A 27,610-nucleotide genomic window follows, 5' to 3' on the forward strand; every position below is an offset into this window, starting at 1 on the left:
AGGTGGTAGGTGTGGTGAAATTCTCGGAGCCCGAGGCTTGTACAGGGGGTCAGGATAAAGATGAGTCTGACAGTAGGAGCGAAGTTTTTGGCTGATCCATTTGTGGTTTCGGGGTGGGTGAAAACAGATTTGGGTACTGTGGAATCGGTGAGGGAAACCAGAAGTGGTCTTGTGATAATTGGTTGTGTTTCTGCTGGTCAGAGGGAGAAGGAGCTCTGTGTTTAACGAATGGGGCAAGAATTGTGAATTGTTTCCCTCTCAAGAAAAGGGCGCCATTGAAAGGAGTGATTACTGGGGTAGCAGTAAATGTAAAAGTTGACCAACTGAAGAGGAAGATTCCCGGTGTTTGTGATGCTCGTGGTTTGGTGCGACGCAGACAGGGTGGCGAAAGTGGTGAAACTGAAGTCATTGTCTGTTCTTTTGAGTTTTGATGTTGAGTCTTTGCCCGACAAAGTTGATGTTAGGCTATATAAGTTATACTGTATGACCTTTTGTGCCGAATACGTTGTTACAGGTGTCAAGCTTATGGGCATGTGGCAGCAGTGTGTAAAAGGGAGGTCCCTATGTGTGCAGAAGGGCATGAGACAAAGGAATGTGTAGCATTAGGGAAAGTAGTGGTATGTGTTAGTTGTCGGGGTGCCCATGGTGCTGGGGATCAGAAATGTCCCGTGTGAGAGAGGCAGGTTGAGGCTTCCAGGGTGAGAGTAGTGCAGAAGTTGTCATATGCTGAGGCAGTGAATAAAGTAGAGGAAGATGGGTCAAGGGGAGGGAGCCTAAGAGGAGTGGTGTGAGTAGTAGATCTGTACCAGTACAGAGGGATAGGCCAACAAGTGATATATGTTTTAGTAAGGTTGGATCTTTAGCATTTATAGCAATGGTTATCAACTGTACTACAGGGATGGAACATAAGTCACAGAAAATTGAGGTTGTGGTGACAGCTGCAGAGAGCTATTTGGGTGTGCAAGACTTGACATCAGAAGAGTTACAGGTTCTGTTAAGTGGTGATGTCCCATTCTTTCATGTTGTTGGCATGAGTTAGGACTAAATAGATTTAAATAGTGGAGTAGGGTGGTGTTATTTTTATTTGATTTGAGATTTTTTTTGTGAGTGTAGTGTTATAGTATGGTATTTATTTATCTAGTAGGTGGAGCTTTTGTGCCGAAAAAATTAAATAAAAAAATCTAGTAGGTGGCGGTAATGCAACATATTGGGTGCCAACCGCCGTTAAACCTCATCGAAGAAGAAGAAATTCTTCGTAGGGCAGACTCCTCCTCCCTGCTGCAGTTCACATGGAAGATGTCACTTGAACTAGTCATGAATTTCTGTTGGGGTCTCCACAAGGAAATGGCTGAGGGATTACGTAGTTTTTTTCAAAATTGTACAACTCTTTAATCCTGGACGCGAATATTTTAATAACACTAGCATTATACCATCAGATATGTGTGTTTGAGTTTAGTTGAAGTCAATTTGGCCAACACAACGGGAAAATAATACTTTCGAACTTTTCGGACTCACCTCGGACTTGCTGCTGTTAGTTTACTACCTAGCGATAACACCTGATATAGCTAGCTAAATAGTTTTAAGTAATTTGGGACAGTTAGTAGTGATGGCTGGTATTAACTTGAGGGAGGCTTTTACAACAAGATAACTAATTTCTTATACGAAATACGACTAAAGTACAAGCAAGGTAAAGGATAAAACGGGCAACTTTTTATTGAAGTTGTCTCGAGCGAAAATGAACAATTGTACCGTTAGCACCTAGCTAGCAAATTATCTAACGGTAGCTAGTTGACAGTGACATCAGTGGAAATTGGGTATGGTGTTGCAACTTTGTAACGTCAACGTTACCTACTTTAGATTTGTTTATCAATTTAACTAGCTACAGTAGCTGATTTAGCATAGCATGCTAATGATGCGGGATTCAACTGTGAATTTCAGTGTTCTCCATAGAACTTGCAAATTGGTCGTCATTCTTTGTTTTCTCCATATTTCGGTCACTTTATTTTTTTACGTGAGGTCGTTAGATATTCCATTTTCGTTTGCACAAAATCAGCAAGCACACACAGCGAAAAAGCATAACCAAACTACATCAAAGGACACCAAACCTGACGTGGTTGAAAATAACCGCTTTTCTGTAGACAACGTGACATCTACATTCAACAAAGAACTTGTAAAATGTTTTGACACTTCACCACTGCTTGGTAAGTAGCTATGAATGTGTTGCCAAAACTAAACGAGTCGATGGCAACTAATATTTAATCAATATTTCTGACGTATGCTGTAGACTCACTGGTACTTTTAATAGTCATATGATGCCTGGTTGGTAGTCTTGCCAAAAGTGGTTTTTATCAGCAAACAATAGTTGTTGGCCATGTAAATCGGACAGTCATTCATTCATCTGCTCTAATGAGGAATGGGTAGAGCTTGCATTACATATGTCGCTTTAATCTATATCTTAATGCAACCTACAAGCGCCAAGTATAACCAGTTAGCCACCAGTCGATGTCTTAGTTATTTTATGACCCCTTCCTTAGCCTGTAGGGTTTGGTATTTCACTTATTCATACAATAGATATATCTATGGCGACACGCCCACACCCTTATGTAACAGTTTTGCTTCCGTCCCTCTCCTCGCCCCTACCTGGGCTCGAACCAGGGACCCTCTGCACACATCGACAACAGTCACCCTCGAAGCACGGTTACCCATCGCTCCACAAAAACTACTTCAATGTCTCAGAGCGAGTGACGTCCCCGATTGAAACGCTATTAGCCCGCACCCCGCTAACTAGCTAGCCATTTCACACCGGTTACACTTGCATTATTAATGCATAGCATAGGACTACTGCTAGTGCTCTTGAATGAGCAGCGTTGCTTGTTTCCACAACGGTTTGTTGTTCAGTGCCCTTCTCTCTTAGCTCAGGTTTTAAAAAAAAAAAAAAAAAAAGGTTTATGTGGCTGTGGCCCGAGCTGATCTGTCCCTCTGCCACAAAACCCTGACTGCTCCACAGGTGGGAATTGGTGGATTAAAGTGGTGTGCACATTCTCCCCTCAGCTGACTTGGAGATTGAAAAGCAATGCAGTCTAGGAACATCAACCTCCAGGTCACATTGCAGAAAACAATACAATAAGTTCACTACATCATATATGCAGTTTAACCTTCTGTTATTTTTTTGTATTGCTTTTGTAATTTGACTTACTGTAGCTACCTGTGTAAGCCACTGGCATATAGGAGCCACACTATTGTGTTTAATAATAAAACAGCTGAGAGGTTATTGTCAGCAGGAGAGTGGAGAACTAGGCTCAATTTTCTTACAATAGTATATTAGGCCTACAATATTAACCGATTTTACATGCTATTTCCATTGGCTCTACTGAAATCATCAGTTATCAGGGCTGTTGTAAATAGAGCCCTGACAAAATTGTATAAGACTTCCCTTCTCTCCCGTTCTCATCCAGTGGGCCCACTGCGAATTGAGTTTTCTAACCCAGTCAGCCTTGATGTGGTAAGGAAGGAGAACCCCAATCTTCAGAATGGGGGGCGCTTCAGGCCCAAAGACTGTGTGGCCCTCCAGAAGGTGGCTATCATCATCCCTTTCCGCAACCGCGACGAGCACCTCAAGTTCTGGCTGTACTACCTCCATCCCATCCTTCAGCGCCAGCAGCTGGACTACGGCATCTACGTTATCAACCAGGTGAGTCCTTCCCGGCCCCTGTCTGCTCTCTGTCTGCCTGTGTGGAGTAGTTGGTAGTGCTGAGCGATTATTGGAATTCAATTTTTCCCTTTTTTTTTTTCTTTCTGTGAGCTCAATGCGCACATCGCACAGTTTCTCTAGAGAGAAATCAAATCGAGCCTGAACTGTGCAATGTAGTAGGCAGTTGTTTCCAACAGGCCAATATTCTACAAAGTTTAGCGCATAAAACATGGTAATTAACCACAATGACCATAATCCATTGTGCATCTACTTGTCTGGTCTGTGTTTCTTTTACTACTGCTATGGAAGAGAGAACAATGCACAATTGTGAGGTAATATAAAGAGTAGTCGTTTTTTTGCGAGGTATCACTGCCTTAAAATGCATGATCTAAGTGATTGATACTTGGTATTCAGCAGTCTTAAAGGTATGCCTATTTTATTTTGAAGAACTACAGTAAAGTGATTTTGTCAGACAGCTTAGGCAGTAGCTCTATAGAGATGGGATGGTGGCTTGGAATGAAATAATAGTCATCAAATAAAACAAATGTAATATACACAACTGAAACATATTACTAAAGTAATGTGAATTAATGGTTAGTAAACAGTAATGGGCAGTCACTACTATCATAGGACTGGCATTCATTGTTTTGTGTTACAGCATTCAGCCCAAGTGCTTTTAATGTAACATAAAAAATACAATTATTTTTTACATAATCAAACCAACTTCAAAAAGCGCTAATCACTCAGCACTAGTAGTGGGAAATGCAGTAAGATTTTAACCAGTGAGCAAATCTTAGTGCAGGGAGTGCCCCTTTTTAATTAGGTGGTTTTAATGAATGAAACAAACAAAGTTTGTCTGTATATTTCAAATATAGGATAGTTTACTCGTACGGTAAACCACAAGTACGGGTACTTTTGGCGTATTTTATTTGGGTTTGTTTTTTACGTGTTAGACTAAGCTATGTAAAAAGAAAAGGGTATCAAGCTCCCCAATGACAGGCTGTAATGGCAGTTACCAAGTGACTAGTTGAGAGATGTACTGGTAGATTTGTTTTCTTGTTGAGTAACTCTTCTGGGACAGAGACATATGGGCAATTCCATGGTAACGGTGTACGCTGAGACTCAGGTTTTTCACTTTAAAATGTATACCAAAGAAAAAACATTGATTTTAAGGTTTAACAAGAAATTCAACTTTATGCACAAGGACTACTACACTTTCAATACTTTCCACTGAAAATTTTACAAAAACACATTGATAGGAAAAACTGTGCAGATACAACGTTTGGTAACAATAAAACTGAGGGAGATTTTATTGTAATTCTGTTGGCAAACTTTTTTTCCAGTAAATATACAATACTGTTCAAAAGATGGCGTCACTTAGAAATGTCCTTGTTTTTGAAAGAAAAGTGGTTTTTTTGTCCATTAAAATAACACCAAATTGATCAGAAATACAGTGTAGACATTGTTAATGTTGTAAATTACTATTGTAGCTGGAAACGTCTTATTTTTTTAATGGAATATCTACATAGGTGTACAGAGGCCCATTATCAGCAACCGTCACTCCTGTGTTCCAATGGCAGTTGTGTTAGCTAATCCAAGGTTATCATTTTAAAAGGCTAATTGATCATTAGAAAACACTTTTCCAATTATGTTAGCACAGCTGAAAACTGCCATGCTGATTAAAGAAGCAATAAAACTGGCCTTCTTTAGGCTAGTTGAGTATCTGGAGCATCAGCATTTGTGGGTTTGATTACAGGCTCAAAATGGCCAGAAACAATACTTTCTTGCAAAACTCGTCAGTCTATTCTGAAGGCTATTCCATGCGAGAAATTGCCAAGAAGCTGAAGATCTCGTACTACTCCCTTCACAGAACAGTGCAAACGGTCTCTAACCAGAATAGGAGGAGGAGCAGGAGGTTCCGTTGCACATCTGAGCAAGAAGACAAGTACATTCGTGTGTCTAGTTTGAGAAATGAATGCCTCACAAGTCCTCAACTGGCAGCTTCATTAAATAGTACCCGCAAAACATCAGTCTCAACGTCAACAGTGAAGAGGCCTTCTAGGCAGAGTTCTTCTGTCCAGTGTCTGTTCTTTTGCTCATCTTAACCTTTTCTTTTTATTGACCAGTCCGAGATATGGCTTTTTCTTTGTAACTCTCCGGGTTTGGCTGGTGTAGGCCATCATTGTAAATAAGAATTTGTTCTTAACTGACTTGCCTAGTTAAATTTAAAAAAGGCCCACCTGTTAATTGAAATGCATTTCAGGTGACTACCTCATGAAGCTGGTTGAGAGAATGCCAAGGGTGTAAAAAGCTGTCATCAAGGCAAAGGGTGGCAATTGGAAGAATCTAAAATATATTTCGATTTGTTTTAAACAAAAAAATGGATTATTACATGATTCCTTCTATATGTGTTATTTCATAGTTTTGATGTCATCACTATTGTTCAAGAATGTTGACAACAGTAAAAAAATAAAAAATAAAAAAAAAAAGAATCCTTGAATGAGTAGTTCTAAAACTTTTGACCGGTTGTTTGTATTTTTTTCCTGTTTTAAATTGTTCAATAGTTGTATGGTTTGAACTTTGAAATTAATGTTTTTTGTTTGGCATGCATTTTAAAGTGGAAAAATCGGAGTCTTGGTGTAATTCCGTTACTGTGGAATTGCCCAAATATCTGTTTTCCATTAAGGAATTTCTTGCTTTAGTCAAGAGGAAAAAGCAGGCCAGCGTCCAAATAACTCTTGCCTCGCTTCTTTAAAGAACTCCTACAATTTGCAGTAGGCCTAATCCTTTGTGTTCCCGTCTATGGGGAAGAAATCAGATCTGGCAACATAGTGCCAGCATTTGTCTCTGCGTCTGTTCTTTGTCCATCAGCAATTTCCTTTATTTATTCATGGTGTTTGCACAACCAAGAGACTCATGCTCTCTATCGTCAAACTAGCACTGAACACCAATGGACGTGGCACAAAATAGAGAGTGGCTTTCAGACGGGGCTATCTCTGTCACTTTTTAAAGACCTGAGAGAACGATCCTGTTTGGAATGCTCTTTTTATCCTCACACATTCCTGTTTCTTTTCATCAAGATCCTTTATTAAAGGAAAGCTCTTATGTACTAAAAGTGTATAGAGTTGGTTACAGATAACTAATGGAAGAATAAACAAGGGTTGTACTTAAATGTGAATGCACAACATTTGGGCAACCTGGCCTGGGTACAAAATGTCCTGTCTTTTCCAGATGTAAAAATGATTAGTAGGTGTAATTTGGGCTTTTTATTGCAATCAAGTAGGCCCATTTTATTGTTTAGCGGTGTATGTTCTTACGCTACTTGACCAAAAGTATGTGGAAACCTGCTTGTCGACCATCTAATTCCAAAATCATGGGCATTGGTTCCCCCCTCCCCCTTTGCTGCTATAACAGCCTCCACACTTCTGGGAAGGCTTTCCACTGGATGTTGGAACATTGCTGCGGGGACTTGCTTCCATTCAGCCACAATAACATTAGTGAGGTCGAGCACTGATGTTGGGCGATTAAGCCTGACTCTCAGTCTGTGTTCCAATTCATCCCAAAGGTGTTCGATGGGGTTGAGGTCAGGGCTCTGTGCAGGCCAGTCAAGTTCTTCCACACCGATCTCAACAAACCACTTTTGTATGGACCTCACTTTGTGCATGGGGGCATTGTCATGATGAAACAAAGGGTCTTTCCCAAACTATTGCCTCTAAGTTACAGAAACAGAATGGTATTGTATGCTATAGCATTAAGATTTCCCTTCACTGGAAGTAAGGGGCCTAGCCCGAACCATGAAAAACAGCACCAGACCATTATTCCTCCTCCACCAAACTTTACAGTTGGCACTAGGCATTGGGGCAGGTAGCGTTCTCCTGGCAGATGGTAACGCGTGATTCATCACTCCAGAGAACACATTTCCACTGCTCCAGAGTCCAATGGCATTGAGCTTTACACCACTCAAGCAGACGCTTAGCATTGCGCATGGTGATCTTAGGCATGAGTGTGGCTGCTCGGCCATGGAAACCCATTCATGAAGCTCCTGACAAACAGTTCTTGTGCTGATGCTGCTTCCAGGCAGTTTGGAACTTGGTAGTGAGTGTTGCAACAATACTATTTTTACGCGCATCAGCACTCAGCGGTCCTGTTCGATGAGCTTGTGTGGCCTACCACTTCACGGCTGAGCCATTGTTGCGCATGGATGTTTCCACTTCACAATAACAGCACTTACAGTTGACCCGGGGAAACTCTAGCTGGGCAGACATTTTACAAACTGACTTGGAAAAGTGGCATCCTATGACGATGCCACTTTGAAAGTCACTGAACTTCAGTAAGGCCATTCTACTGCCAATGTTTGTCTATGGAGATTGTATGGTTGTGTACTCCATTTTATACACCCGTCAGCAACGGGTGTGGCTAAAATAGCCAAATCCATTCATTTGAATGGGTGTCCACATACTTTTGTCAATTTGTTGTATCTAAAACCTTTGAATGAAAACGGACAAGTTGACCATAGACATCACATCATTTGTATGCCTGCCGATGACTAGTGATCATAAGCACTTAGTGCCACAACATGTTGGCTACTCTGTTTTGACAAATAGCCTAGCTACAAACTGGCCATTTGGTCATTTATCAATGGCAATCATTAGCCAGAGTGGTGCCACCTAAAACACTTTGGTTTCATGAATTGAGGGCTTTCCTGCCTAAAATCAGGTTCTGTCTCCATCTCTCACTGACTATGTCCCCATTTGTAGAAGTCTCTAAACATGAGGCCACAGACATGGGCAGAAACGTATTTTGTGTCTGTGTGCGGTGATGCTGTAAGTAGTTAGACTGAATTCTCACAGGTGTGGGGATTTAGTGACTTATGGGAATACTAAAGTTGGCCTCCAAGTATATTTGGAAATTAATTTGGCAAAAGGACAAACTAGTATGAATGCCACTGCAGAGCCCAGAGTTGACAAGGTGAAAATGTAGTAGTTATTGGGTCACCTAATCCCATTTCACGCAAAGGCAGACCTTAACATAGGATAACGATATCCATTCTTCTCAATATCCTTCTAGTCATCAACACTGTCTGGGTTAAAGCCAAGTAACTTTTGAACATTTATTGACAACCAAAGTTAATACTAGCGTACAGGGCCATGTTGTAGATTAAATCTATTCCTATTTGATAAAAAATGCGTATCAGTTCGGTGTAGTTCAATGGTCTATTTAAGGACATGATTCTTTGCAGATGTAGGCTCTATTGGCACTTGCGAGGCCAGTACTGGGTTTCAGCTTGAAGGCATAACTAATTTCTCTTTCAGGTCTCATGCCAGGACATGAGTCTGTTGCCTCCCACCCACTAACAGGTAAAGTGTGGGAAACCAGCATGTTGTAGGTCAAACGCAACACCTAGGCTTTACGCAGTAAATACATGGTTCTATTTGAGCAGATAACCTTTTTTTTTTTTTTTAGGACTACGCTCCATTTCAGTCTCCTGCACAGGTAGCAAATTGGTGTCCACTGCAAAGAAAATAAGCTTTAATGGCTGCTTTTATACTAATGGGCCAATCTGATAGGCCTAGCTATTGTTAGAGGGCCGTTCAATGCTGTTAAACACAATTATGGGGTCTTTGTTGAAATTATACTCAGTCTTTCTGTTTCTCTCTTCTCTCCTATTTCTCCTAGCCTTTCCTATCTTTTCCTCCCTTGTTTTATTTCCTCCTTTCCCTGGCCCCTTGCTCAAACCGCCGTCCTTTTGCATGTCAGGCGTATCTGGCCAATGGCTGTGGTCGCTGGAAGAGGTGAGACCGGCCCCCTGCTTGCTCTGGCCAATTGCGTGATCCCATGGGCTGAGGGGTTCTACTGGTAATATGGGATTATTTTCTCTCTGTCTCATTGAATTAGAGATCTATTTTAGTCTCATGCTGTCTTCTTCACTTGCTTGTTTCCGTCTTTGCAAATTATCCACATCCTGTATACAGGTGAAGCTGTCATGCCCTGGAGGAGAGAGGGATGCATCACTTGGTGGAAGAAAAACGCAAACACACACACACACACACACACAAACTCACTCCCATAAACACACTCACAGACCTCCTTAGCGGATATTTATTTCAGACCGTAGCAGATGTCGTTTATTTCAATCATTGTACATGTCTGTTTCATTTCACCACAATGTGTGACATGTGACTGACGGGGAAGTGCATCAGCAGAGAACACTACTGAACATTGAATCAATTGTCCAAGGATTGGAACGCCTCTTCAGATGACTTGAACTTCGCTGCTTTGTGGCATCCAGACCCTCTTTCTCATTTTCCATTTCTTTTTAGAATGTTGTCATTTTAAAAATAGAAATACATGTTTTTATTAAAACACTAGCCACACTATTCTTTAATTTGAGAACCTCGGTCCTTGTTTCGACTGCATGTTGGGTTTCATCTGCCTCCATTTGAGTATTTTGGTTCTGTGGGTATTCAAGCTGATCTTTTTCAGGAGGACCATTAGATAAAGCCAGTGATACATGAGATGTGACCATTTGAAAGTCATTTGAAGGCACATTGACACAGAACACGATGCTCCTGTTTTTTTTTTCTCCAAAGGACACCACACAGAGAATCATGCCAGGACACTGACGTACATTAGCCCTGGTAACTGACCATGTATGCAGCCCGAGAACACAAAAGGATCATTAAAAATACCCACCCAACAAGTAGTGGATGACATGCCAGCCCTGAAAAGAGCCCAGAATATGTTGGTTTAACAGAGGATTAAGTTTAAAGCCTGTACAGACTGCAATATGATATTCTGTCTTTCAATCCCCCAATTTAAGGATATTTTGTCCCCTTTCATTAAGCTAGGCCAATGGTTATAAGACAAGAACTGCTGAAACTCGATTACTGCTTTAAGTTTCAAAATGGGAAATGGTTGTCTCCTAGATTTATCTATCCATGTCCATCAGCATTCCTTTGTTTTTGAGTCATAATAATTATCCTACACCTTGGAGAAAAATCTCTCCTTCCCATTAGAATTCTGTCTCTAGTTACATTCACTCTACATAAAGCGGTCACGATCCATAAGCTCCTAAAATGCCACTGACACGTTTTTAGCACTATTAAATTGTATTTGAATCTGATTTATACACCCTTGAAAAGACCTAGCGTAACAGCTACATGAAGCCACAAAGAGCTGGGCCTGCAAAGCTTTGACCCTGCATCAGCAACAGAATGAATTTCAAGTTTGTGCGTGCACGCACTCTTGATATTAAGGGTAAACGCATGTTTTCCAGCAAACAAGAAGATGACTACACAACGTCATCAAAGACCAACGACTCAAAGTCCTGTACTGTATACACCAATGTTTTTCAGTTGTCCAGTCCAACTAGCTACACAAGTCTGGTACCTTTTTCTTTCCAAACTTCAGTGTAGGATGTTTGTAGCATCTAGTGCTCAGTCTCTGACACGTTTTGTATTCCCAATCACATTATAATAGATAGCCACCCGGATGGTTTAGTTTAGCCTTGGTTCTGGTGTACACTTTAGTCCAATTAGAGATGGGTTGCCAAACAATGAGGACCAGAGTTGCTTACTCCTGTCTAGACCCTCAAAAATAACTTTATTTTACCACGATTCACCTTCCAATTCCAAACCCATATTCTCTCCATTCACTCTCTAGGACGGTGATGAGATCTTTAACCGCGCCAAGCTCCTCAACATTGGCTACACAGAGGCCCTGAAGGAGTACGACTACGGCTGCTTTGTTTTCAGCGATGTGGACCTAATCCCCATGGATGACCGCAACACCTACAAGTGCTTCAGCCAGCCCAGGCACCTGTCTGTCTCCATGGACAAGTTTGGCTTCAGGTAAGTCAACCCCTCCCACAGATGACCAGGCATTCTCCCCAGTCCACGGCGGCCTCAGCCTCTCCCCAGTCCACGGCGGCCTCAGCCTCTCCCCAGTCCACGGCGGCCTCAGCCTCTCCCCAGTCCACGGCGGCCTCAGCCTCTCCCCAGTCCACGGCGGCCTCAGCCTCTCCCCAGTCCACGGCGGCCTCAGCCTCTCCCCAGTCCACGGCGGCCTCAGCCTCTCCCCAGTCCACGGCGGCCTCAGCCTCTCCCCAGTCCACGGCGGCCTCAGCCTCTCCCCAGTCCACGGCGGCCTCAGCCTCTCCCCAGTCCACGGCGGCCTCAGCCTCTCCCCAGTCCACGGCGGCCTCAGCCTCTCCCCAGTCCACGGCGGCCTCAGCCTCTCTCCAGTCCACGGCGGCCTCAGCCTCTCCCCAGTCCACGGCGGCCTCAGCCTCTCCCCAGTCCACGGCGGCCTCAGCCTCTCCCCAGTCCACGGCGGCCTCAGCCTCTCCCCAGTCCACGGCGCAGACATAGGACAGACACATGTGCATTCACATTGTCAAAGGCACATACACACAGCTCATTTAGTAGGAGTGGCCACATAAAAGCTTAAAGAGCACCTGTGGATTCCATGATGTTCTATCCCTGTCACTCACTTCAACCAATTTACTGCTGAATTACCACTACGGTTACAGACGGCTAACGGTAGACTTTGCTTGATGCTGCCTATTGAAAATTGGCTTGTCTTTTGTTTTGTTGTTGAGTTTCTGGTTCTGCCTGTCTGTATCTCAATAGCTGTCTATAGGTGTTTGCTGTGGACATTTCAAATCAAGCCCTTCACTGGGTTTTAGTGATTGACTACCACATTCCCCATGGGGTGGGGATGTAATTATGAAGGATATTTTATGGTTGGTAATGATTGCCTTCTTCCTTATTGATCACGTGACTGATCCTAACCAGGTTCTGTAAAAGATTAGCCAATAATTAGGCTAGAAAGATTAGGCTATGTGTAAAGTATCACATGCCAAAGGAATAACATTATTTAGTTTCTCCCTATTAAATGCACAAAGGCTTGTTTCTCCTTTGTCGGTAAGACAAGCAAGCATTTAGATCGCTAATGCAATAGGCGGTGTTGGAAACAGCTTGACATGTCATTTGAAACTGTTGCTCATTTGTATTTGTTATGGATCCCCATTAGCTGCTGGGACTTTATTTGCCTCGAGTCGTGTGTTGAATAGCCTGCCTATAGACTTACATAGACTTACAAAACTGTGTGACACTCACATGAGCAGTACTGGCTTCAAAGGGCAGCTGTCAGAATGGCTTAAATGCAAATCATTTTAGCCTTAGGTGGCAATGCTGTGAGTGTCTCATGGGTTTTGAACTGTTTTCTGCTTTGTGGAGTCCAGTGACCTGTAGCGCAAACTCCAGTTGGTTTAGCTGTTGCTCTATATGTGTAACACGTCAGACAGGGAAGGGCTCTTGTGAGGCTACAGGCTGTCTTTGTGTTTGATAAAGTGATTTGGGCGCTTCTCTTCTGATCTACACCTCTGGGCCTACACAGCTGTAGGGTTTATGCTTGGCTAGGCGCTGATCTACAGTCAGTTTGCCTCCGTTGTCTGCTTCTGATTTTAAGATTTAGATTAGTAAAGTAAGCTGCTCCCAGATCTGACGTCAGTGTGCCCCCTGTGTACAGGTCATAGAACCGGTCTCTCAGCTTCTAACTGGGCTTTTATGGGCGTCCTGTCACTAAATTCCTCCCTGTGTTGCACACACAACAGCTTGTGTCCTGTCACTGTGTCATGTTCCTCCAGGGGCATGCAGCTCACAGAGCATCCGGATGCAATATCCAGCAGGATTTGGGCAGGAAAGTCCAGCTCAAGGAGAGACGCCAAGCTCCCCTTGTTCGGTGACTAAATCCCACAATGGATGAATGTTTTTTTTTTTTTTCTCTTCATTCGATTTTCTTAATTGTGGCCACCTTATTATAGCCAAGGATAACTCGTAGAGTGTCCAAAATCAACAAAATGAGGCGAGGCTAAACCAGGGAGCCTCAGTCTCTCAGTTGCCCTACAGTGTACAGAAAACCAGCATGTAACTTACAGAAGGCAGTGATGCATAGAGGAAGAGGGTTTTTCTGCAGCATAAACTTCTTTCCTGGAACATAACCGCTTACTGCAATTTCTGCCGGGCCCCAAGCCCTTGACCCCTTCATTTGAGAGCTGTTTAAACTCCAAGTATCACTATGTATTTATTTATCTTTCTCTCTCCCGCTCTCTCTCTCGCGCTTTCTCTCAGGTTGCCGTACAACCAGTATTTTGGGGGCGTGTCGTCAATGAGCAAGGAGCAGTTCCTCAAGATCAACGGCTTCCCCAACAACTACTGGGGCTGGGGAGGGGAGGACGACGACATTTTCAACAGGTTAGAGTCCACACACCCACTGACTAACGTCTGTGGTGTATCAGGACTCCATGTAAAAGTCAGCCGCAGGACAGCGAGAAATACGTCTCCAAGTAATTCATATTTATTGGGTAAAGTGTTAACCGTTTCATGTGAAACCTTGGCTTTCTTGTTCAGTGTCGAAGCCCCATCACATAGTAACATAGCCCTAGTTCTTGTCACTCGTCAGTGATACTCGTCAGCATTGTTCCAACTTGTCCCCGAGGGTGCCTTTGTATGCCACCCACCTTTTGCTCTTGAAGGAAATGTTAATGAGTTAAAAGAGAAATGTTATGGCTCCTTCAGACCCAGTCTGACCTTTCCTGAAATAAGACTAATAGGGTATTTTATAGGGATTGGAACCATAAATATTTTTGTTCTGTTCCAACGAACAAAAATACAGTTCAAAAATGATTACCGGTTTATATCGTTCCCTTAACCTGTGAAAACAACTTTTAAAAAAAAACATTCATCTTATTAAATTAGTTCACCAATCAGTGTGGCTAGAGCAGTCAAGCTAGTTGTTTACATGTGTGATTGACAGACAAGTGTAGCCAGGACACAGATGTGGTGAGAGAGGGTTGAGGAGGAGGCTTGAAGCGCTGGGCATCTTATGACAGGCATTATCTGAATTGGGTCCACAGAATTATACCTAGGAGGAGCGGCTTCTATGAAGGAACTTTGACTGTCCTTTTAGCTAGCTAGCTCACAAGCTTGAGCAGAGCAGCACCACTACCTTTTTGTAGTTAAATCCAATGTGATAATGAGGCCTATAGTATCCTTAACAAGCATTGAAGTTCATCCATTTTTCTCTAGCGAATTAAAAAATCTCTATCTTCTGAATCACACTTGTAACGTCAGTACATTAGCCTAGACATCGCAGGTAACCTCAACACTGGCAAAGATTTTGCGCTTAGTTTTTTTTTTTCTGTAACGTAAAATAACGTTAACTGGTTAACATGCTTTTAAAATAACAGTATGCATCACTTTCTTCCCGTTTCTGTTACTTGAAAAATTCTGTTTTCCGGTTTTGTTCCCTGAACCAGTTCCAACTCCTGGTACTTTGTGAAAAGAGAAACAAAGAGAACCATGCATAACTTAATTTACAGTATCTCCTGTTCCAGAGCCAGTTTTGTTCAGTAGTGTGATCCAAGCTTTGCTGGATTTGGCATTAAATTAGCTCTACAAAACATACTGTGCCTTGTTAACCTGTGTCTTTGAGGCATGTGTAACCCTATAGTTGTTATTTAATTCAGTTTGGCTGATCTATAGAGCAACTCCACCCTTGGTGCGGAATGCCAAACAGCACAAGGTGCTAAGATGTGTTTTTGTCACTTCTGCTTTACGTAGGTCTTCGTAGGGGTTGGTTTATAATTAACTTCATCCATTTTGATTGTGAAACTGTAAACTGGCAGACTGGATGTTTCCAGAGACGATCAATGTTATTCACGGTGTTCGGGAAGCTTTTGTAGCTGTGTCACTGAACCCAGCTACACAAATGTGACCTGTTATGTAATAAGCAAGGCCAATTTGCATCTCTTCCAGAGGCAACTGAATTGAAATCAAAGAACTTGTTTTACTCCCTTTCACATCTATCCTATTTTTATTTGACTTAAAAAATAAATAAAAAAATTCACTAGTGTAAAAAAAAAAGTGCAGATTTTCTCCTCTGAGTTTAACTTTTTTGCAACTGCGGTCCAGTGTTTTAGTTAGACTGGGGTTCTGACGCATGTTGCTGCTGTCTTTTAACAGGCTGAGCTCCAAGGGGATGACCATCTCACGGCCCAGCGGAGCCGTGGGGAAATGCAGGATGATCCGCCACAACCGGGACGGTGGGAACGAAGACAACCCTCAAAGGTGAGGTTCCCCCTTGTGAACAGGACTCCTGCACGATGCTCAGGGGCGATATTTCAATCTATAATATAGCCTAACTGGATTTGATAGGAGTAAGTGTTTTGGTCCACCTAGTTTCAGCTATATTGCTTTCACCTATCCAGCACTGTCAGATCTGTAAAGGAGAGCAGAAGGGATGGAACAATAGGTGAACCCTCCCCAGGCTCTCCTTTCCTTCTCCACACAAAGATCCGTTCTCGCTACTGTTCCCCTTGACGTCATTTCTCACTAACGCTGCCTCACTTTCTGAACTTGGACATTCTTCTCCATACCGATGCAACCTTAATAGAATATTAAAGTCTGGGAAAACATTGGCGTGCAATGTGTTTATCACGCAAAGCCACTTAATCCTTAATCTCTATTGAAATCACTATGTAGATATTTATAGTAATGACTTTTCCCTATAGCACTTTGATTTGTTTGATGTCGTGTAGTTTTTATGTTTAATCTAGTGACGATTGTTGTGAAATCCAAAAGAGATGTTTGCCATAGGCTACACCTTAAACAAAAGACATGGTTCCTGAACCACGATATTGAATTGTGGTTGAACTGTGGTTTTTCGTTCCAGGTTCGACCGCATCGCCCACACCAGGGAGACAATGAACAAAGACGGCATCAAAACCCTGTCGTACAAAGTGGTCAAAGTGGAGAAGGATCAATTATACACCAAAATTACTGTGGACGTGGGAAAAAAAGACTGAGAACCAATGAAACATGAACAGCCTTGACAACCTGTGGTGGATGCGGTAACCAAATGTGCCTTGACATTGTAAATAATGATATGCCTTGGACTCTTTGGACTACAGAGAATGACTGATCTGATCAGCAAACAAACGTTCCCTTTATTTTCGGCCTTTGCACATCCGATGGTGAATTGAACTGGGATTCCAGCTTTTTCTTTATAGGATCCATAAATCATTGACACCAGGAATGACCGTTGACATTCAGTACATTGACACACTGTTGGTTTCCTATTGGGCTTGTACGTACTCCACACTCTTTTTGAAGATTGCTGCTGCGACAAAGTCCTTTGTGAGCCATTTTGTCTTGACGGGTGGTTGTAAAATGATTCATTTATTGTCCTATGCATCGGGGACTCTCAATTCATTTTGTATGTCTATTTCTTTCTAGTACTGTTGATGTTGTTTTGGCATCATTGTAGTTTTGTCACTTTTGTGAGATATTTGCTATTCCTTTTGATTCCTTTGCTGATCGAGCAAGGTTTCAACCCATTCAATGCCAAGTGCTCAGGCCAAAGATTGAACTTCAAATTGTAGAGTTCCATAACAAACCAAGTCACTTTTTTTTTTTTTTGTTCAAAGGCAACCAAACAATGATCTTAAGATTGTTGTACTTTTGGATACATTCACAACCTTTTGATAGAGCATCAAAGGGCCTAGAACTCCAAAAATATATATATATTTTTTAAAGTCCAAATCCCATGATAGTTATATTAGAGAAGGGGTCCTTAAGGGTATTTGAACTATCTTGAAAGTGTCTCTGTTGAAGCTCCCTTCCCTGTGAAGAGCACCATTCAAGGTAGCCTCTAAGGAGGCCTCTCCCTGGTGGAAAATAGGTACCTGAATGTATTTGCCTGGTGTGTGTGTGTGTGTGTGTGTGTGTGCCCTGAGGTAAAATGCTACTATGCTGTTGTCTGGCGTTCTACTTTTTTGTGTCTACGAGAGTGGGTTCTATGCTGAAAAGGATCCTCTTGTAGTCCGTGTATGTCTAAGGAAGTGTGCGGGTTAGAAAAACAAGCATTTTGTATCCTCAATACGTAGTAATCAATACCCTTAAAGACATCTGCATGTTTTTAAACTGGATGGTCACCATGTCTTCCTCACAGGTACTTATATACAGTGAAAATGGCTCAAGCTTGTGAGCCATGGGGCATGATGTTGCACAAGTAAAGTTAGTAACTCAAGCGTGAGAAAAAAAGCCATTGAGATTTCTGACTGGATGGAACAGAATAATTGTGCTGTCCATACTTAGGCTTAAATGTTTGCCATTCCTCTCCTGACTGCTTCTTAATTATATCAGTGCTGGTGTCTGGAGAATCTATAAAATGACTGCCATTTCTGCCTTACCTAAATAAACTTGAAAATATAAATTAATTGGTCAACATTTTTATATTGACATTTTAGTAATTTATCAGACACTGACTTACAGGAGCAATGAGGGTTAAGGGCCTTGTTAAAACACACATTGACAGACTTTTCACGTATTTGGCTCGGGGATTCCAACCAGTGACCTTTCGGTTACTGACCTCAATTTTAGAGACAATACTGTACAATGGACCTTGGACCATTTAGTAGGAGGGATGAGTGTACATTAAGCTCTGAAGCATAGTCAGTAATTCCCCAGCTGTTTCCCAAAAGTGTTTTCCCAGATACTGGACAATAGTTGGCTGCCTACTGTACATTCTGTAGTGAATGTTCCAATGAAGCAGCCAAGCCATATGTATACACATACACACACACACGCAACCTATAGTTTCCACTGTAAAGTAGAGAATGGTCGTGATGTCACTGGGTTGCTCTTCAAGCTGTAAGCCTTTATGGGCTCGGCCAGGAAACCCAATATCGTGGGCTTATTCAACTATGGTGGAACGTTGCGTATAGAAATCCTTTATATAGAATGAGCACAATGTACAATCATGGTGACTAGAGGATTGTGTCAGCTCTACGCAACACATTTCTATACTTTAAATTTGGAGTGGTTGCCAACTTGAGTACATCTTAAAGGCCTCATCACCACATACCTCCTCACTCTGTCTGGTAGCCACACACAAACGCTCTAAAGACATGGGAGATGCCTTGCATGCAGGGATGCGTTATGTGCAATGCATACCATTTTTATCTCATTTTCTCAATCCACCCAAAGGCTCTTTCAGAGTTAAACTAAGGTCTTTATAGGTTGGCTAAAGCCAGGTTGTGTACCTCCCATAGACAATGGCCTTTATTGAGAGCCAGCATTTTGTATGTCAAGTGTGAATTCAGTTTGTTTTACAAAAGTTAGCTGGCTAATCTGCAAGGCTTCATTACTCTGTTCCCTTTTCTCTTCATGGTTTCCATTATGATTCAATGTGTGCATGTATGTGTATGCTTGTGATTTCTACAAATGCATGTCTTTGTAAATGTTTTGCTGGCTCTTCACATTTTCATTCAAACATGTATACTGACTTGCAGCAATGTTTTGGTGTCGATTTAAAAAAAAATCTGTTTAGGTAATTAAATATTTAAGTAAACGTCTTCTCGTTCATTAACATGGGTCGAAGACTTGGGGTGGTTTCCATGACACAGATCAAGCCCTGGAATGAAGTCTCAATTGAGAACATTAATCTGTGCCTGGGAAACTGTCCCTGAAAGTCCCCTCACACCATTATTTTTGTCCAAGCATTGGGTCAGCCAGCTAAATTCTGTTAAGCGCCCTCTTGGTTAATGTTCAGTGTTGGAATTGGCCAGAAGTGTCCTATGCACAGAGCAATGGGATGCTTGACGGGACAAAGGTGTAGGGGCGGGCAGAGTAGCCCTCTGTACCTTTTTAAACTAAAGACAAGCCAACTGCTTTCTACATTTTATTTAGTGAAGGAAAAAAAAAACGTCCAGGTGAGAGGTAACTACCTCTTCGTTGCATCAGTCTCACTCATGCAGTTTTGAGTTGAGACAACCAGCTTGAAGCTGTTACCTGTAGGTGGTGTCGTGAACACTGCAGTGTTATGGAGGGCAGGGGTTTTGACACAGGTTGGCAGCAGAGGCCGAAGTCTTTTCCACTTTCCAACCCCGTGGATGATATGCCACCTGGCTGACTTCGACTCACCCAACCTGGGACGGTTGACCTTCAGGGCCTCCTGGACTCGGAGCAGCGTAGGAGAGATCTGGAAGTCAGTCTGGCTCGGGTCGAAAGTGCTCTGCAGAAACAGAGGCTCCGACTGCTCCAGAGAATGGGCTGAGGGAGCCGACATGCACAACCCCAGGTAATAGACAGCTGCTGCTGCCACCTGTTCTGTAGTATAGGCTATGTCTTTCATGACGCTTGCCGCATTCCATTATGTTTGTGTTCCATTTTGTATCAGGGATTCTAAAGGAAGGGAATTTAGGCTAATGACACATCTAAATAAATACCTAGCTGAGTGGATTTCCTTTCTCATAGGGTAACTGCTAACTTGTGCCATAGTTTGACCCATATTTGTTAATTGCTTCCCCCACAGATACTTGTTTTGAATCTTCGGCAGATCAAACGACCAGTAAAACTCCATCCCAGACTGTTATCAGGGAATGTCTACATCCCACCATGTGGTGACCTTTACTGAAGGTAATGAATAACTATGGTGCTTGTTGATCATTGCAGTGGATCATTGGGCTCCTGAGTGGCGCAGCCGGCTAAGGCACTGCATCTGTGCTAGAGGCGTCATTACAGACCCTGGTTTGACTCCAGGCTGTATCACAACCGGCCGTGGTTGGGAGTCGCATAGGACGGCGCACGATTGGCCCAGCGTCATCCGGGTTAGGGTTTGGCCGGGGTAGGCCGTCATTGTAAATAAGACATTTCTTAACTGACTTGTCTAGTTAAATAATAATAAAGACATTTGGGGGGGGGGGCTTTCTCTTTTTGCATGTTGCCCAGGACTTTTCTGTCTCGTCCTCAGAGTGGGCAGGTTAAAGTTGGACTTGGAGATCATTAGCGCCCAACTGGACCAGGTTTTCTGTTCTGGGGGAAAGTGTCTCATTCAGCTTGACTCCTGTAAACCCTTCATAAGCATAGGAAACTATCCTCCCATTGGCAGAATGAAAGCTGCCCACTATGAAAGTCATATGTCCACTGAAATTATATATTTCATTTTGACCTCTGTCTGTCAATCAGGAGAATTGACTCGGTACCGTTCCTCTAGTGTCAGAGAGAGGACCATAATATCAACGACCTAGCTTATTTCTCAAGCAGTGGACAAAGGTCAACATTTGAAAGTAAATCACTCTATATCATCCTTTTGTTCACTAATAACATGACAAAACTGACACCGATCATGTAAACACCATGAGAAAATAATTATGGGTGGCTGACTGCTGTGTTTGGGCCCTAACCCAAGAAACTGTTGGTGTTTTCAGGAGCGAGACAACCTTGAGCATCTGTTGGAGGAGTCTAGGGCCTGGTGGAGCAGGTAAGGGATACCTCAGAGGCCCGTATGGAAGCCCTCCACTCCCAGCTGTATTAGGAACGCTTCAGCCTCCAGGAAACACACAGAGACTGGCCACAAAGACAGAGCAACATGGCAGCAAGCAGGTGGAGCCATGGAAGACCAGACCAACTAAACTGGTACAGGGATTCACACCCAAAATGGATTCAGGTGGTTCCTTATACACTTCGTATTTGTACAGAAGCATGTAATCTTGCCAGACATCTCGGTAGTATCTAACCCAGGCCTCACCGGATAAGGCTAACAGAAAACTGAAAGGGGTTGTGAACCAGTAGAAGTCAGGTTTTACCAATCATCACACCAGTTGTGAGTAGCCACACAACAGTTGTCTCTATAATAATGCCACAGTAAAGACATATACTATTTTGTGTAACACCACTTTGTTGGCTGATGATCTGCAGATGAATGAGTCCCTGTAAAGGGAGGTGGTGTCTCTCAGACAGAGGCTGGGGTCTGCAGAGGAGTGACCAACCTGATGGAGAGTGACAGGCTACTCAGGGTTCTCCTAGCGGCACCGGAGACTGAGCGGGAGGAGCTGCTTCAACAAGGACACCCCTCAGCCCTTGGGTAAGGAACCCCCAGCCTCTAATATTGGTGCACTTCGAGGGCTGAAAGAATCAGATGGATAAAATCAATGTGGTTCTACTTTGCTCTTTTTATAGGCTGGGTAGAATGTCCTCCGTATTACTGCCTTACGCCTATCCAAACCTTATGGTCGTCATAGAGTATGGGTGGATTTGGGATGGAATCAGTATCTCTACCTTTATCTTGAGGTAATGGAGAATTTTATTTTCTCATTGTTTTCACTCTTTGCATCATCAGAGTGCTGATAGCTCCAGAACACGGAGAAACAGTCAGACTTCTAACGGAGGAACAAAAACCAGTGGTTTGTCAGTCCAATTGGAAATGGTCAGACTTATAAAGGAAGAGCCAGAAGCATGGGTTTGTCAGTCCACATCTTTTTGTCTCTTAGGAGCACTTGGGAAACGAAAGTGGAAATCTTTGGAAAGGAGGAGAGGGTGAGGGAGGAGAGTGCCGTGTATGAAATGGAGGAACAAGATGAGGAGGAGAGATTGGAAGGGAATAATGTGTCTGTTATTCATCTGCAGTCAAAATTCAGTGAGGACTTAAGATCCGTGAGGTGACCCACTCTAGGCCTGGCCCACAGAAAGAAATAAAGGAAGAGAACCTGGTAACTGCCTCTTTGGGAGTCCTTTCCTACAGCACCATGTCACGTTGAAGCGGTCTAACATGTGGCAGACTGATTCCTTTCAAACATACCTCTCCTCCAAACTCCACTTCAGCAGTTCCCAAACTTTCATTTAACATATAAAAATGTGATATAATATAACAAGCATATATTTTTTTTAAACCTGAGATATTATGTATTATACTTCCAGTACTTTATGTTAAAATATCACTTTAGTAAAGTTCATGCAACCTGAGAACCATTTTTATGCCAAGATGCTACTTTTTGCAGTTTACTGTGCTACATGCTTCACCATCCAGTATATGCCAACACATGCTGAATAGACAAGCTATAGACATACCTATGAGTTATGTGTATTGTGGATTTCTGAGGATTCTCTGGCTTAGAATACTGCTGATCAAAGATAATTCTAGACAGTCTCTGCCTCTGGTCTGTGAGGGGAAAGAGGGGAATCTGGAGAGCCCATTCTCTAACAGCTGTGCTCAAATCTGGCTATGTATACATTATAACAACCTTATGTAACAGCAAGCTTGTTACAGCCACAAAGCCCATGACCAATGTCCATTTCTTCATGTAACACCCAATTACACTGGTTGACACAGAGTGCCATTGTCTTAGTCTGAGGACTCTGACATGTTCTTGTTTATTGTTGAGGCTGGTGAGGAGTTTTGATTTCTGGCTTAAGCTAATACTAATCCCTCTCTGAGACTATTTTCTTTGGCCCTGAGCTTGTGGTCCACGGTGCACTGCCTTTTACTGCCCTGGTCCCCGAGGACACATAAACATGGATTCGTGGGATATGCAGACTGGGAAGACATGGTTGGAATACCGCAGGGCTAGACACTTTCTCTCACCGATATGACACTGTCATTATGAAAGGACCAATCAGAGCTGGGTGATAATGATGTCATTATGAAGGACTAATCGGAGAGAAGGGTTAAGACAGAACTACGTTTAGGATGTAAAGAAAGCACTCCTAGATAGCAGTATTTTTCTTTGAAAAATATGTAAAGACGGTTATTTTGTATTTATATTATTATCATAATATATGCCATTTAGCAGTTGCTTTTATCCAAAATGACTTAGTCATGCGTGCATACGTTTTAAGTCTGGGTGGTCCTGGGAATCAAACCCACTATCCTGATGTTGCATGCACCATGCTCTACCAACTTAGCTACTTCATATTTTCCTCTGTTCTTTTCACTTCCAAGTACACTGCTTACTCAGGAATAGGTGTTACATAATGTTATTACATTCATACTGACCAATCCTGGCACTTTATTCATGGAGCATACTGGACTAATCTCCCCCTACAGTTTAGCTGATCTTGCACTAATGTTATTTGTTGCAACTGAGAGGTATGTGCCCAAAACCATGTACTTATGGCTGTCTGGCTGATGCAACGTTGCATGACTCCACACTGGCACAGACCGCACAGACAGTCCTTCTTGATTGAGGAAGCTGGAAACTTCCTACTCACTAACACTCTCACTTTATTCTTCCACCTTCTTCTCTGTTACATTCTCTCGCTCTCTCTCATTATGAGGAAATGGGATGATCCCTGTCATGAGATTTTCCATTGACGTCATCAGAGTCCAAGATTTCCATGTGTTCTCAGTGTATGCTTGTCCCTGTTGCTTTTTAACAGCCCCATGTCTGCTAATTTCAACGGCGATACAAACATCAAACTAGGTATGTTTCATGTTAACATTGCTCCACAATTGACTCCTGATAAGTACACTTCAGATACTGTAAGTGTAATCTGTTTTAGTGCAATAAAGTTGCATTTACCAGACGTTGACTGTAATCCAAAATAACTACTATTCATACAATGTTAATGCAACCCTATCATTCCATGTACAGAACCTGCAGGAATCCTAGCGCAAATCCTCCTTTTGAAAACCCAGGAGTTACACCAGCAGGTAAGAATGAAAACAAATAGTCATGTGGAGATTGAATAGATACACCTCCCTGTTTCACATAAAATGTCTTCCATGCGTTCCATTCCATCTACTACATAATGATGTACTTCGGTTTCACAGGCGGAGAAAGTCCTGGCGGTGAGGCACATTCTTAGTTAAAAAGATGCTATCTACAACCTAAAAGGGTTCTTTGGATATCCCCATAGGAGACCTCTTTGAGTTCCATGTAGAACCCTTGCCACAGACGGTTCTACATGGAACCCAAAAGAGTTCCCCTATGGGAACAGCCGAAGAACACTTTTGGAACATTTTTTTCTTCCCTAAGTGTAGCCACAGATGGCAGACTTGGTGCCCTTGGGACCAGTATTTGTCATGAAGCTTAACTTTATACCGTCCTTCCTCATCTGTGTCTCATCTCAGGACAGAGAGAAGGGGCTGGTATTTGTCAGTCGCTGGAATTCATGGCAGCCAGTCCAGTCAGTCATTGGCATCATCATAATCAAATTCTTAGTATCACCTCACACCAAGTTGCCCATATATCTATATACCAGGCGGTGTCAGACTGTTCTTTCTGCTACTGCACGGCAAGCGGTACCGGAACACCAAGTCCAAGAGGCTTCTGCTTCTACCCCCAAACCATAAGACTCCTGAACAGCTAATCAAATGGCTACCCAAATGGCTACCCCCCCCCCCCGCTACTGTTATCTATGCATAGGCACTTTAATAACTCTACCTACATGTACATAATTACCCAGAGGCGTAGGCTTTCTCTCAACAAACAGTTAAGCAATTTTTCTGACAATTGAATCAATGCATGAAACAAACCATGTGGACAAAGTTGTGTAGTAATAATTGTTTATGCTTCTACAGTTGGCATGACCAATATGTGCTACTATATCAGTGGTTCCAGTTATCATGCTAGCAAAGGTAACTGAAAGTGGTGACCCCTTGTGGACTGGTTTGAACAGGAGCACTTATTTTTAATCAACCCAGATTATTTATTTCTCAAATGTAGTTGACAAACAGATGTAAAAAAAAAAATCTGATTATTCACACAGCGCAAACACACTGGGGTCAAAATCCCCTTTGACTTGATAAGTTTCAACTACACTGCATTCATCACTCAGTTGTGATTCATTCATCACTTTTAGCTCAGTAGTCAGGAGAGGAGACAAGGAAAGGAGACAACCACACCAATGCCTCCTTGCCTTCAAATGATTGAGACAAACCCCATTAATTCAGACAGTTCTCGAACATCCTTCTCCGGAGCAGAGTGCTCCCCTAGCCTAGATGGATCCGTCGGCCACCCTTCTGAAGAGCGTCTGTCGCTGCTGGGCTGTCATGTTCTCACAGCTCTCCAGCAGGTTGGCCACGATGAGGGTCTGCTGGATGGTCTTGGACTTGACCCACACCCGCCCATTCATCCCCACCACAATCTCAAAGGGGAACATCTTCTCCAGGTCCTTGGCTATCTCACTCTGGGGTGCCAGCAGCCTGGATAAAGAGGGCAATTACTATTCAGAACCAGGGTCGTGTTGAGTGGTGCAACATTACAGAATGTTTAGATAGATTTGTAAAATGTAGATCATATGCTGAATGTTAACTGTGATGCTGTTTTGAATAACACTTGCTAAATGACCATAGACTAGTTTTATTATTGTGACATACCTGCGTACAAGTCCTAGGGATACCTTGAAGAGAAGCCCGCCTGCTCCAAACACCCCCATCCCGTTGGCTCGTCCACAGCTGTCTATACACACCAGCTCCGGCTCCATGTCTTTGTTGGCAATGATGAACTGAGAGTACACCAGGTCCCCCACCTGCAACGGCACCACAGAAACAAAATTGAGAGACTAGTGCCATCAAACTTTAAATTGAATTGATTTCTGGTGAATTTGACTTTCTTTACGTGCTCACATGCCTGCAATTAATTGTTAGCTGAAGTTTGTAGTGGCTGTTTAAAGAACAGCCCTGGATGACCTTTTCTCTTGGCCCGTAGACTACTTTTTAGGGTGAAGAACCATCTAACGTCAAGTTGTAAAATAGTGAGCCTTCCACCTGGAAGAATAAAGAAGTGTTTGTGACAATACTGACCTGCACATTAGGTCTATTCCTCTTGGTAGCACCCTCGAAGGCGAGGTAGGAGAGTGACGCCTGCTCACTCCCCCCTACATCCACCTTGAAGATGTCACCTGACTTGGAAGTTATGATGCCAATCACACTCTCCCCCTTCCCTGGAACATACTGGGCGAAAGGAAATAAGCAGCGAGTCCATAACTTGAAAAGGACACTGCCTGTGTTGTGCGGAAAATCTCCCCCCTGACAGAATTCTGCCCCCCCACCCTCGCGTGAACGCGCACAAACAATTCTTCATTGCTGCTAGTTGGGATTTCTGCTCTTCACTCCGTTGTCAGTTTAGGCTACATTTCACTGAAAACTTAACTGCAGGCATTACTAGTGCCTCCCCCGCGATCAAAACACCATAAAATTAAACGCAGCCTAACTGATCATTGACAGCTGCCTTGAAGGACATAAATAAATAAAATACTTTCTGCTACTAAGATCCGTGAAATGTAGGCTAAACTGACGACGGAGTGAAGAGCAGAAATCTCAACTAGCAGCAATGAAGAATTGAGTGTGAGCGCCTTCACGCGAAGGGAGGGGGATTCTGGCAGGTGGAAGATTTGTCACAAAACCGGTAACAATCACTTATCTCCTTTGGGAAGTCCAAGTCTGGTACTAGAGTGCAAAATGTTCATGCATGCCATCAATTTCAACCTTTTTAACTCATTCCTGCCAAGACCATAATTGTATTGGGGTTGTGAATTGTCTGTTTACTGTAACAAAGATGGTAACGTTAGCTAACTAAATATAGTAGCCAAACTCTGCAGATACCATAGGCACGCGCCTTTCTTTGTAAAAACACGTGGTTACCAACGCATCGTGCGTTTCTTCTTCAAACACATATAATGAATCTGACCCTGAATGATATCGCTAGGTATCTAGGTAGGTAGCTATTTATCAGTTATTCCAGATACATACCCTCCTTTGCTGAGAGTCTATCCAGTACAGATTCGGTTGTTTATGTCGAAGGATTCCGCTTTTGCAAACGAGAACTTCATCTCCGTTTCGCCGAAGCCCTGGTCCACAAACAACTTTCTCGGGTTTGCTGTCGGTGATACTTTCAGGCATTTGAAAAGAAAATACATCTCCTGGTAATAAAACATCACCAACTTTATCTTTGAAACAACTCAGCATGTCTGTAAATGTGCACTTCTGATAGCGGAAACAATAAATGTGACACAGGAAATCTAGGAAGAAAAAGCAAAAACGGAAGTATATTTGTTGTAGCTCACCCATGTGGTTACTACAAGTTACTACTACTAAGAATGTGACTTAAATGTATTGTAGGTGTAATATCTTCTG

At 42.7% G+C, this 27,610-nt stretch overlaps 2 protein-coding genes and 1 long non-coding RNA gene across 3 annotated transcripts; 2 read left to right on the top strand and 1 right to left on the bottom strand.

Annotated features, from left to right (window-relative positions):
- Nucleotides 1–74: 74 nt before the first annotated feature.
- Nucleotides 75–17,968, top strand: LOC110488860 (beta-1,4-galactosyltransferase 1). Its single transcript, XM_021561290.3, has 6 exons — nucleotides 75–2,201; nucleotides 3,456–3,691; nucleotides 11,354–11,541; nucleotides 13,825–13,947; nucleotides 15,718–15,822; nucleotides 16,427–17,968. Exons 1-6 carry the CDS (start codon nucleotides 1,904–1,906, stop codon nucleotides 16,557–16,559), a joined length of 1,083 nt encoding a protein of 360 aa, XP_021416965.1. The 5' UTR covers nucleotides 75–1,903; the 3' UTR covers nucleotides 16,560–17,968.
- A 4,863-nt stretch (nucleotides 17,969–22,831) lies between these two features.
- LOC149978295 (uncharacterized) lies at nucleotides 22,832–25,819 on the top strand. The gene is made up of 2 exons (XR_016486296.1): nucleotides 22,832–24,184; nucleotides 24,305–25,819. It is a non-coding gene; the product is annotated as an uncharacterized LOC149978295 (long non-coding RNA).
- exosc3 (exosome component 3) lies at nucleotides 25,019–27,521 on the bottom strand. Its single transcript, XM_021561292.3, has 4 exons — nucleotides 27,227–27,521; nucleotides 26,279–26,428; nucleotides 25,853–26,004; nucleotides 25,019–25,678 (listed from the first exon to the last, which is right to left on the bottom strand). The coding sequence occupies exons 1-4, from the start codon at nucleotides 27,440–27,442 to the stop codon at nucleotides 25,471–25,473; spliced, it is 726 nt and encodes a 241-aa protein (XP_021416967.2). The 5' UTR covers nucleotides 27,443–27,521; the 3' UTR covers nucleotides 25,019–25,470.
- Between the last annotated feature and the right edge of the window lie 89 nt (nucleotides 27,522–27,610).

This window comes from Oncorhynchus mykiss, chromosome 14 (genome assembly GCF_057628025.1).
Source record: "Oncorhynchus mykiss isolate SJ-2025 chromosome 14, ASM5762802v1, whole genome shotgun sequence".
NCBI classification, from domain to species: domain Eukaryota; kingdom Metazoa; phylum Chordata; class Actinopteri; order Salmoniformes; family Salmonidae; genus Oncorhynchus; species Oncorhynchus mykiss.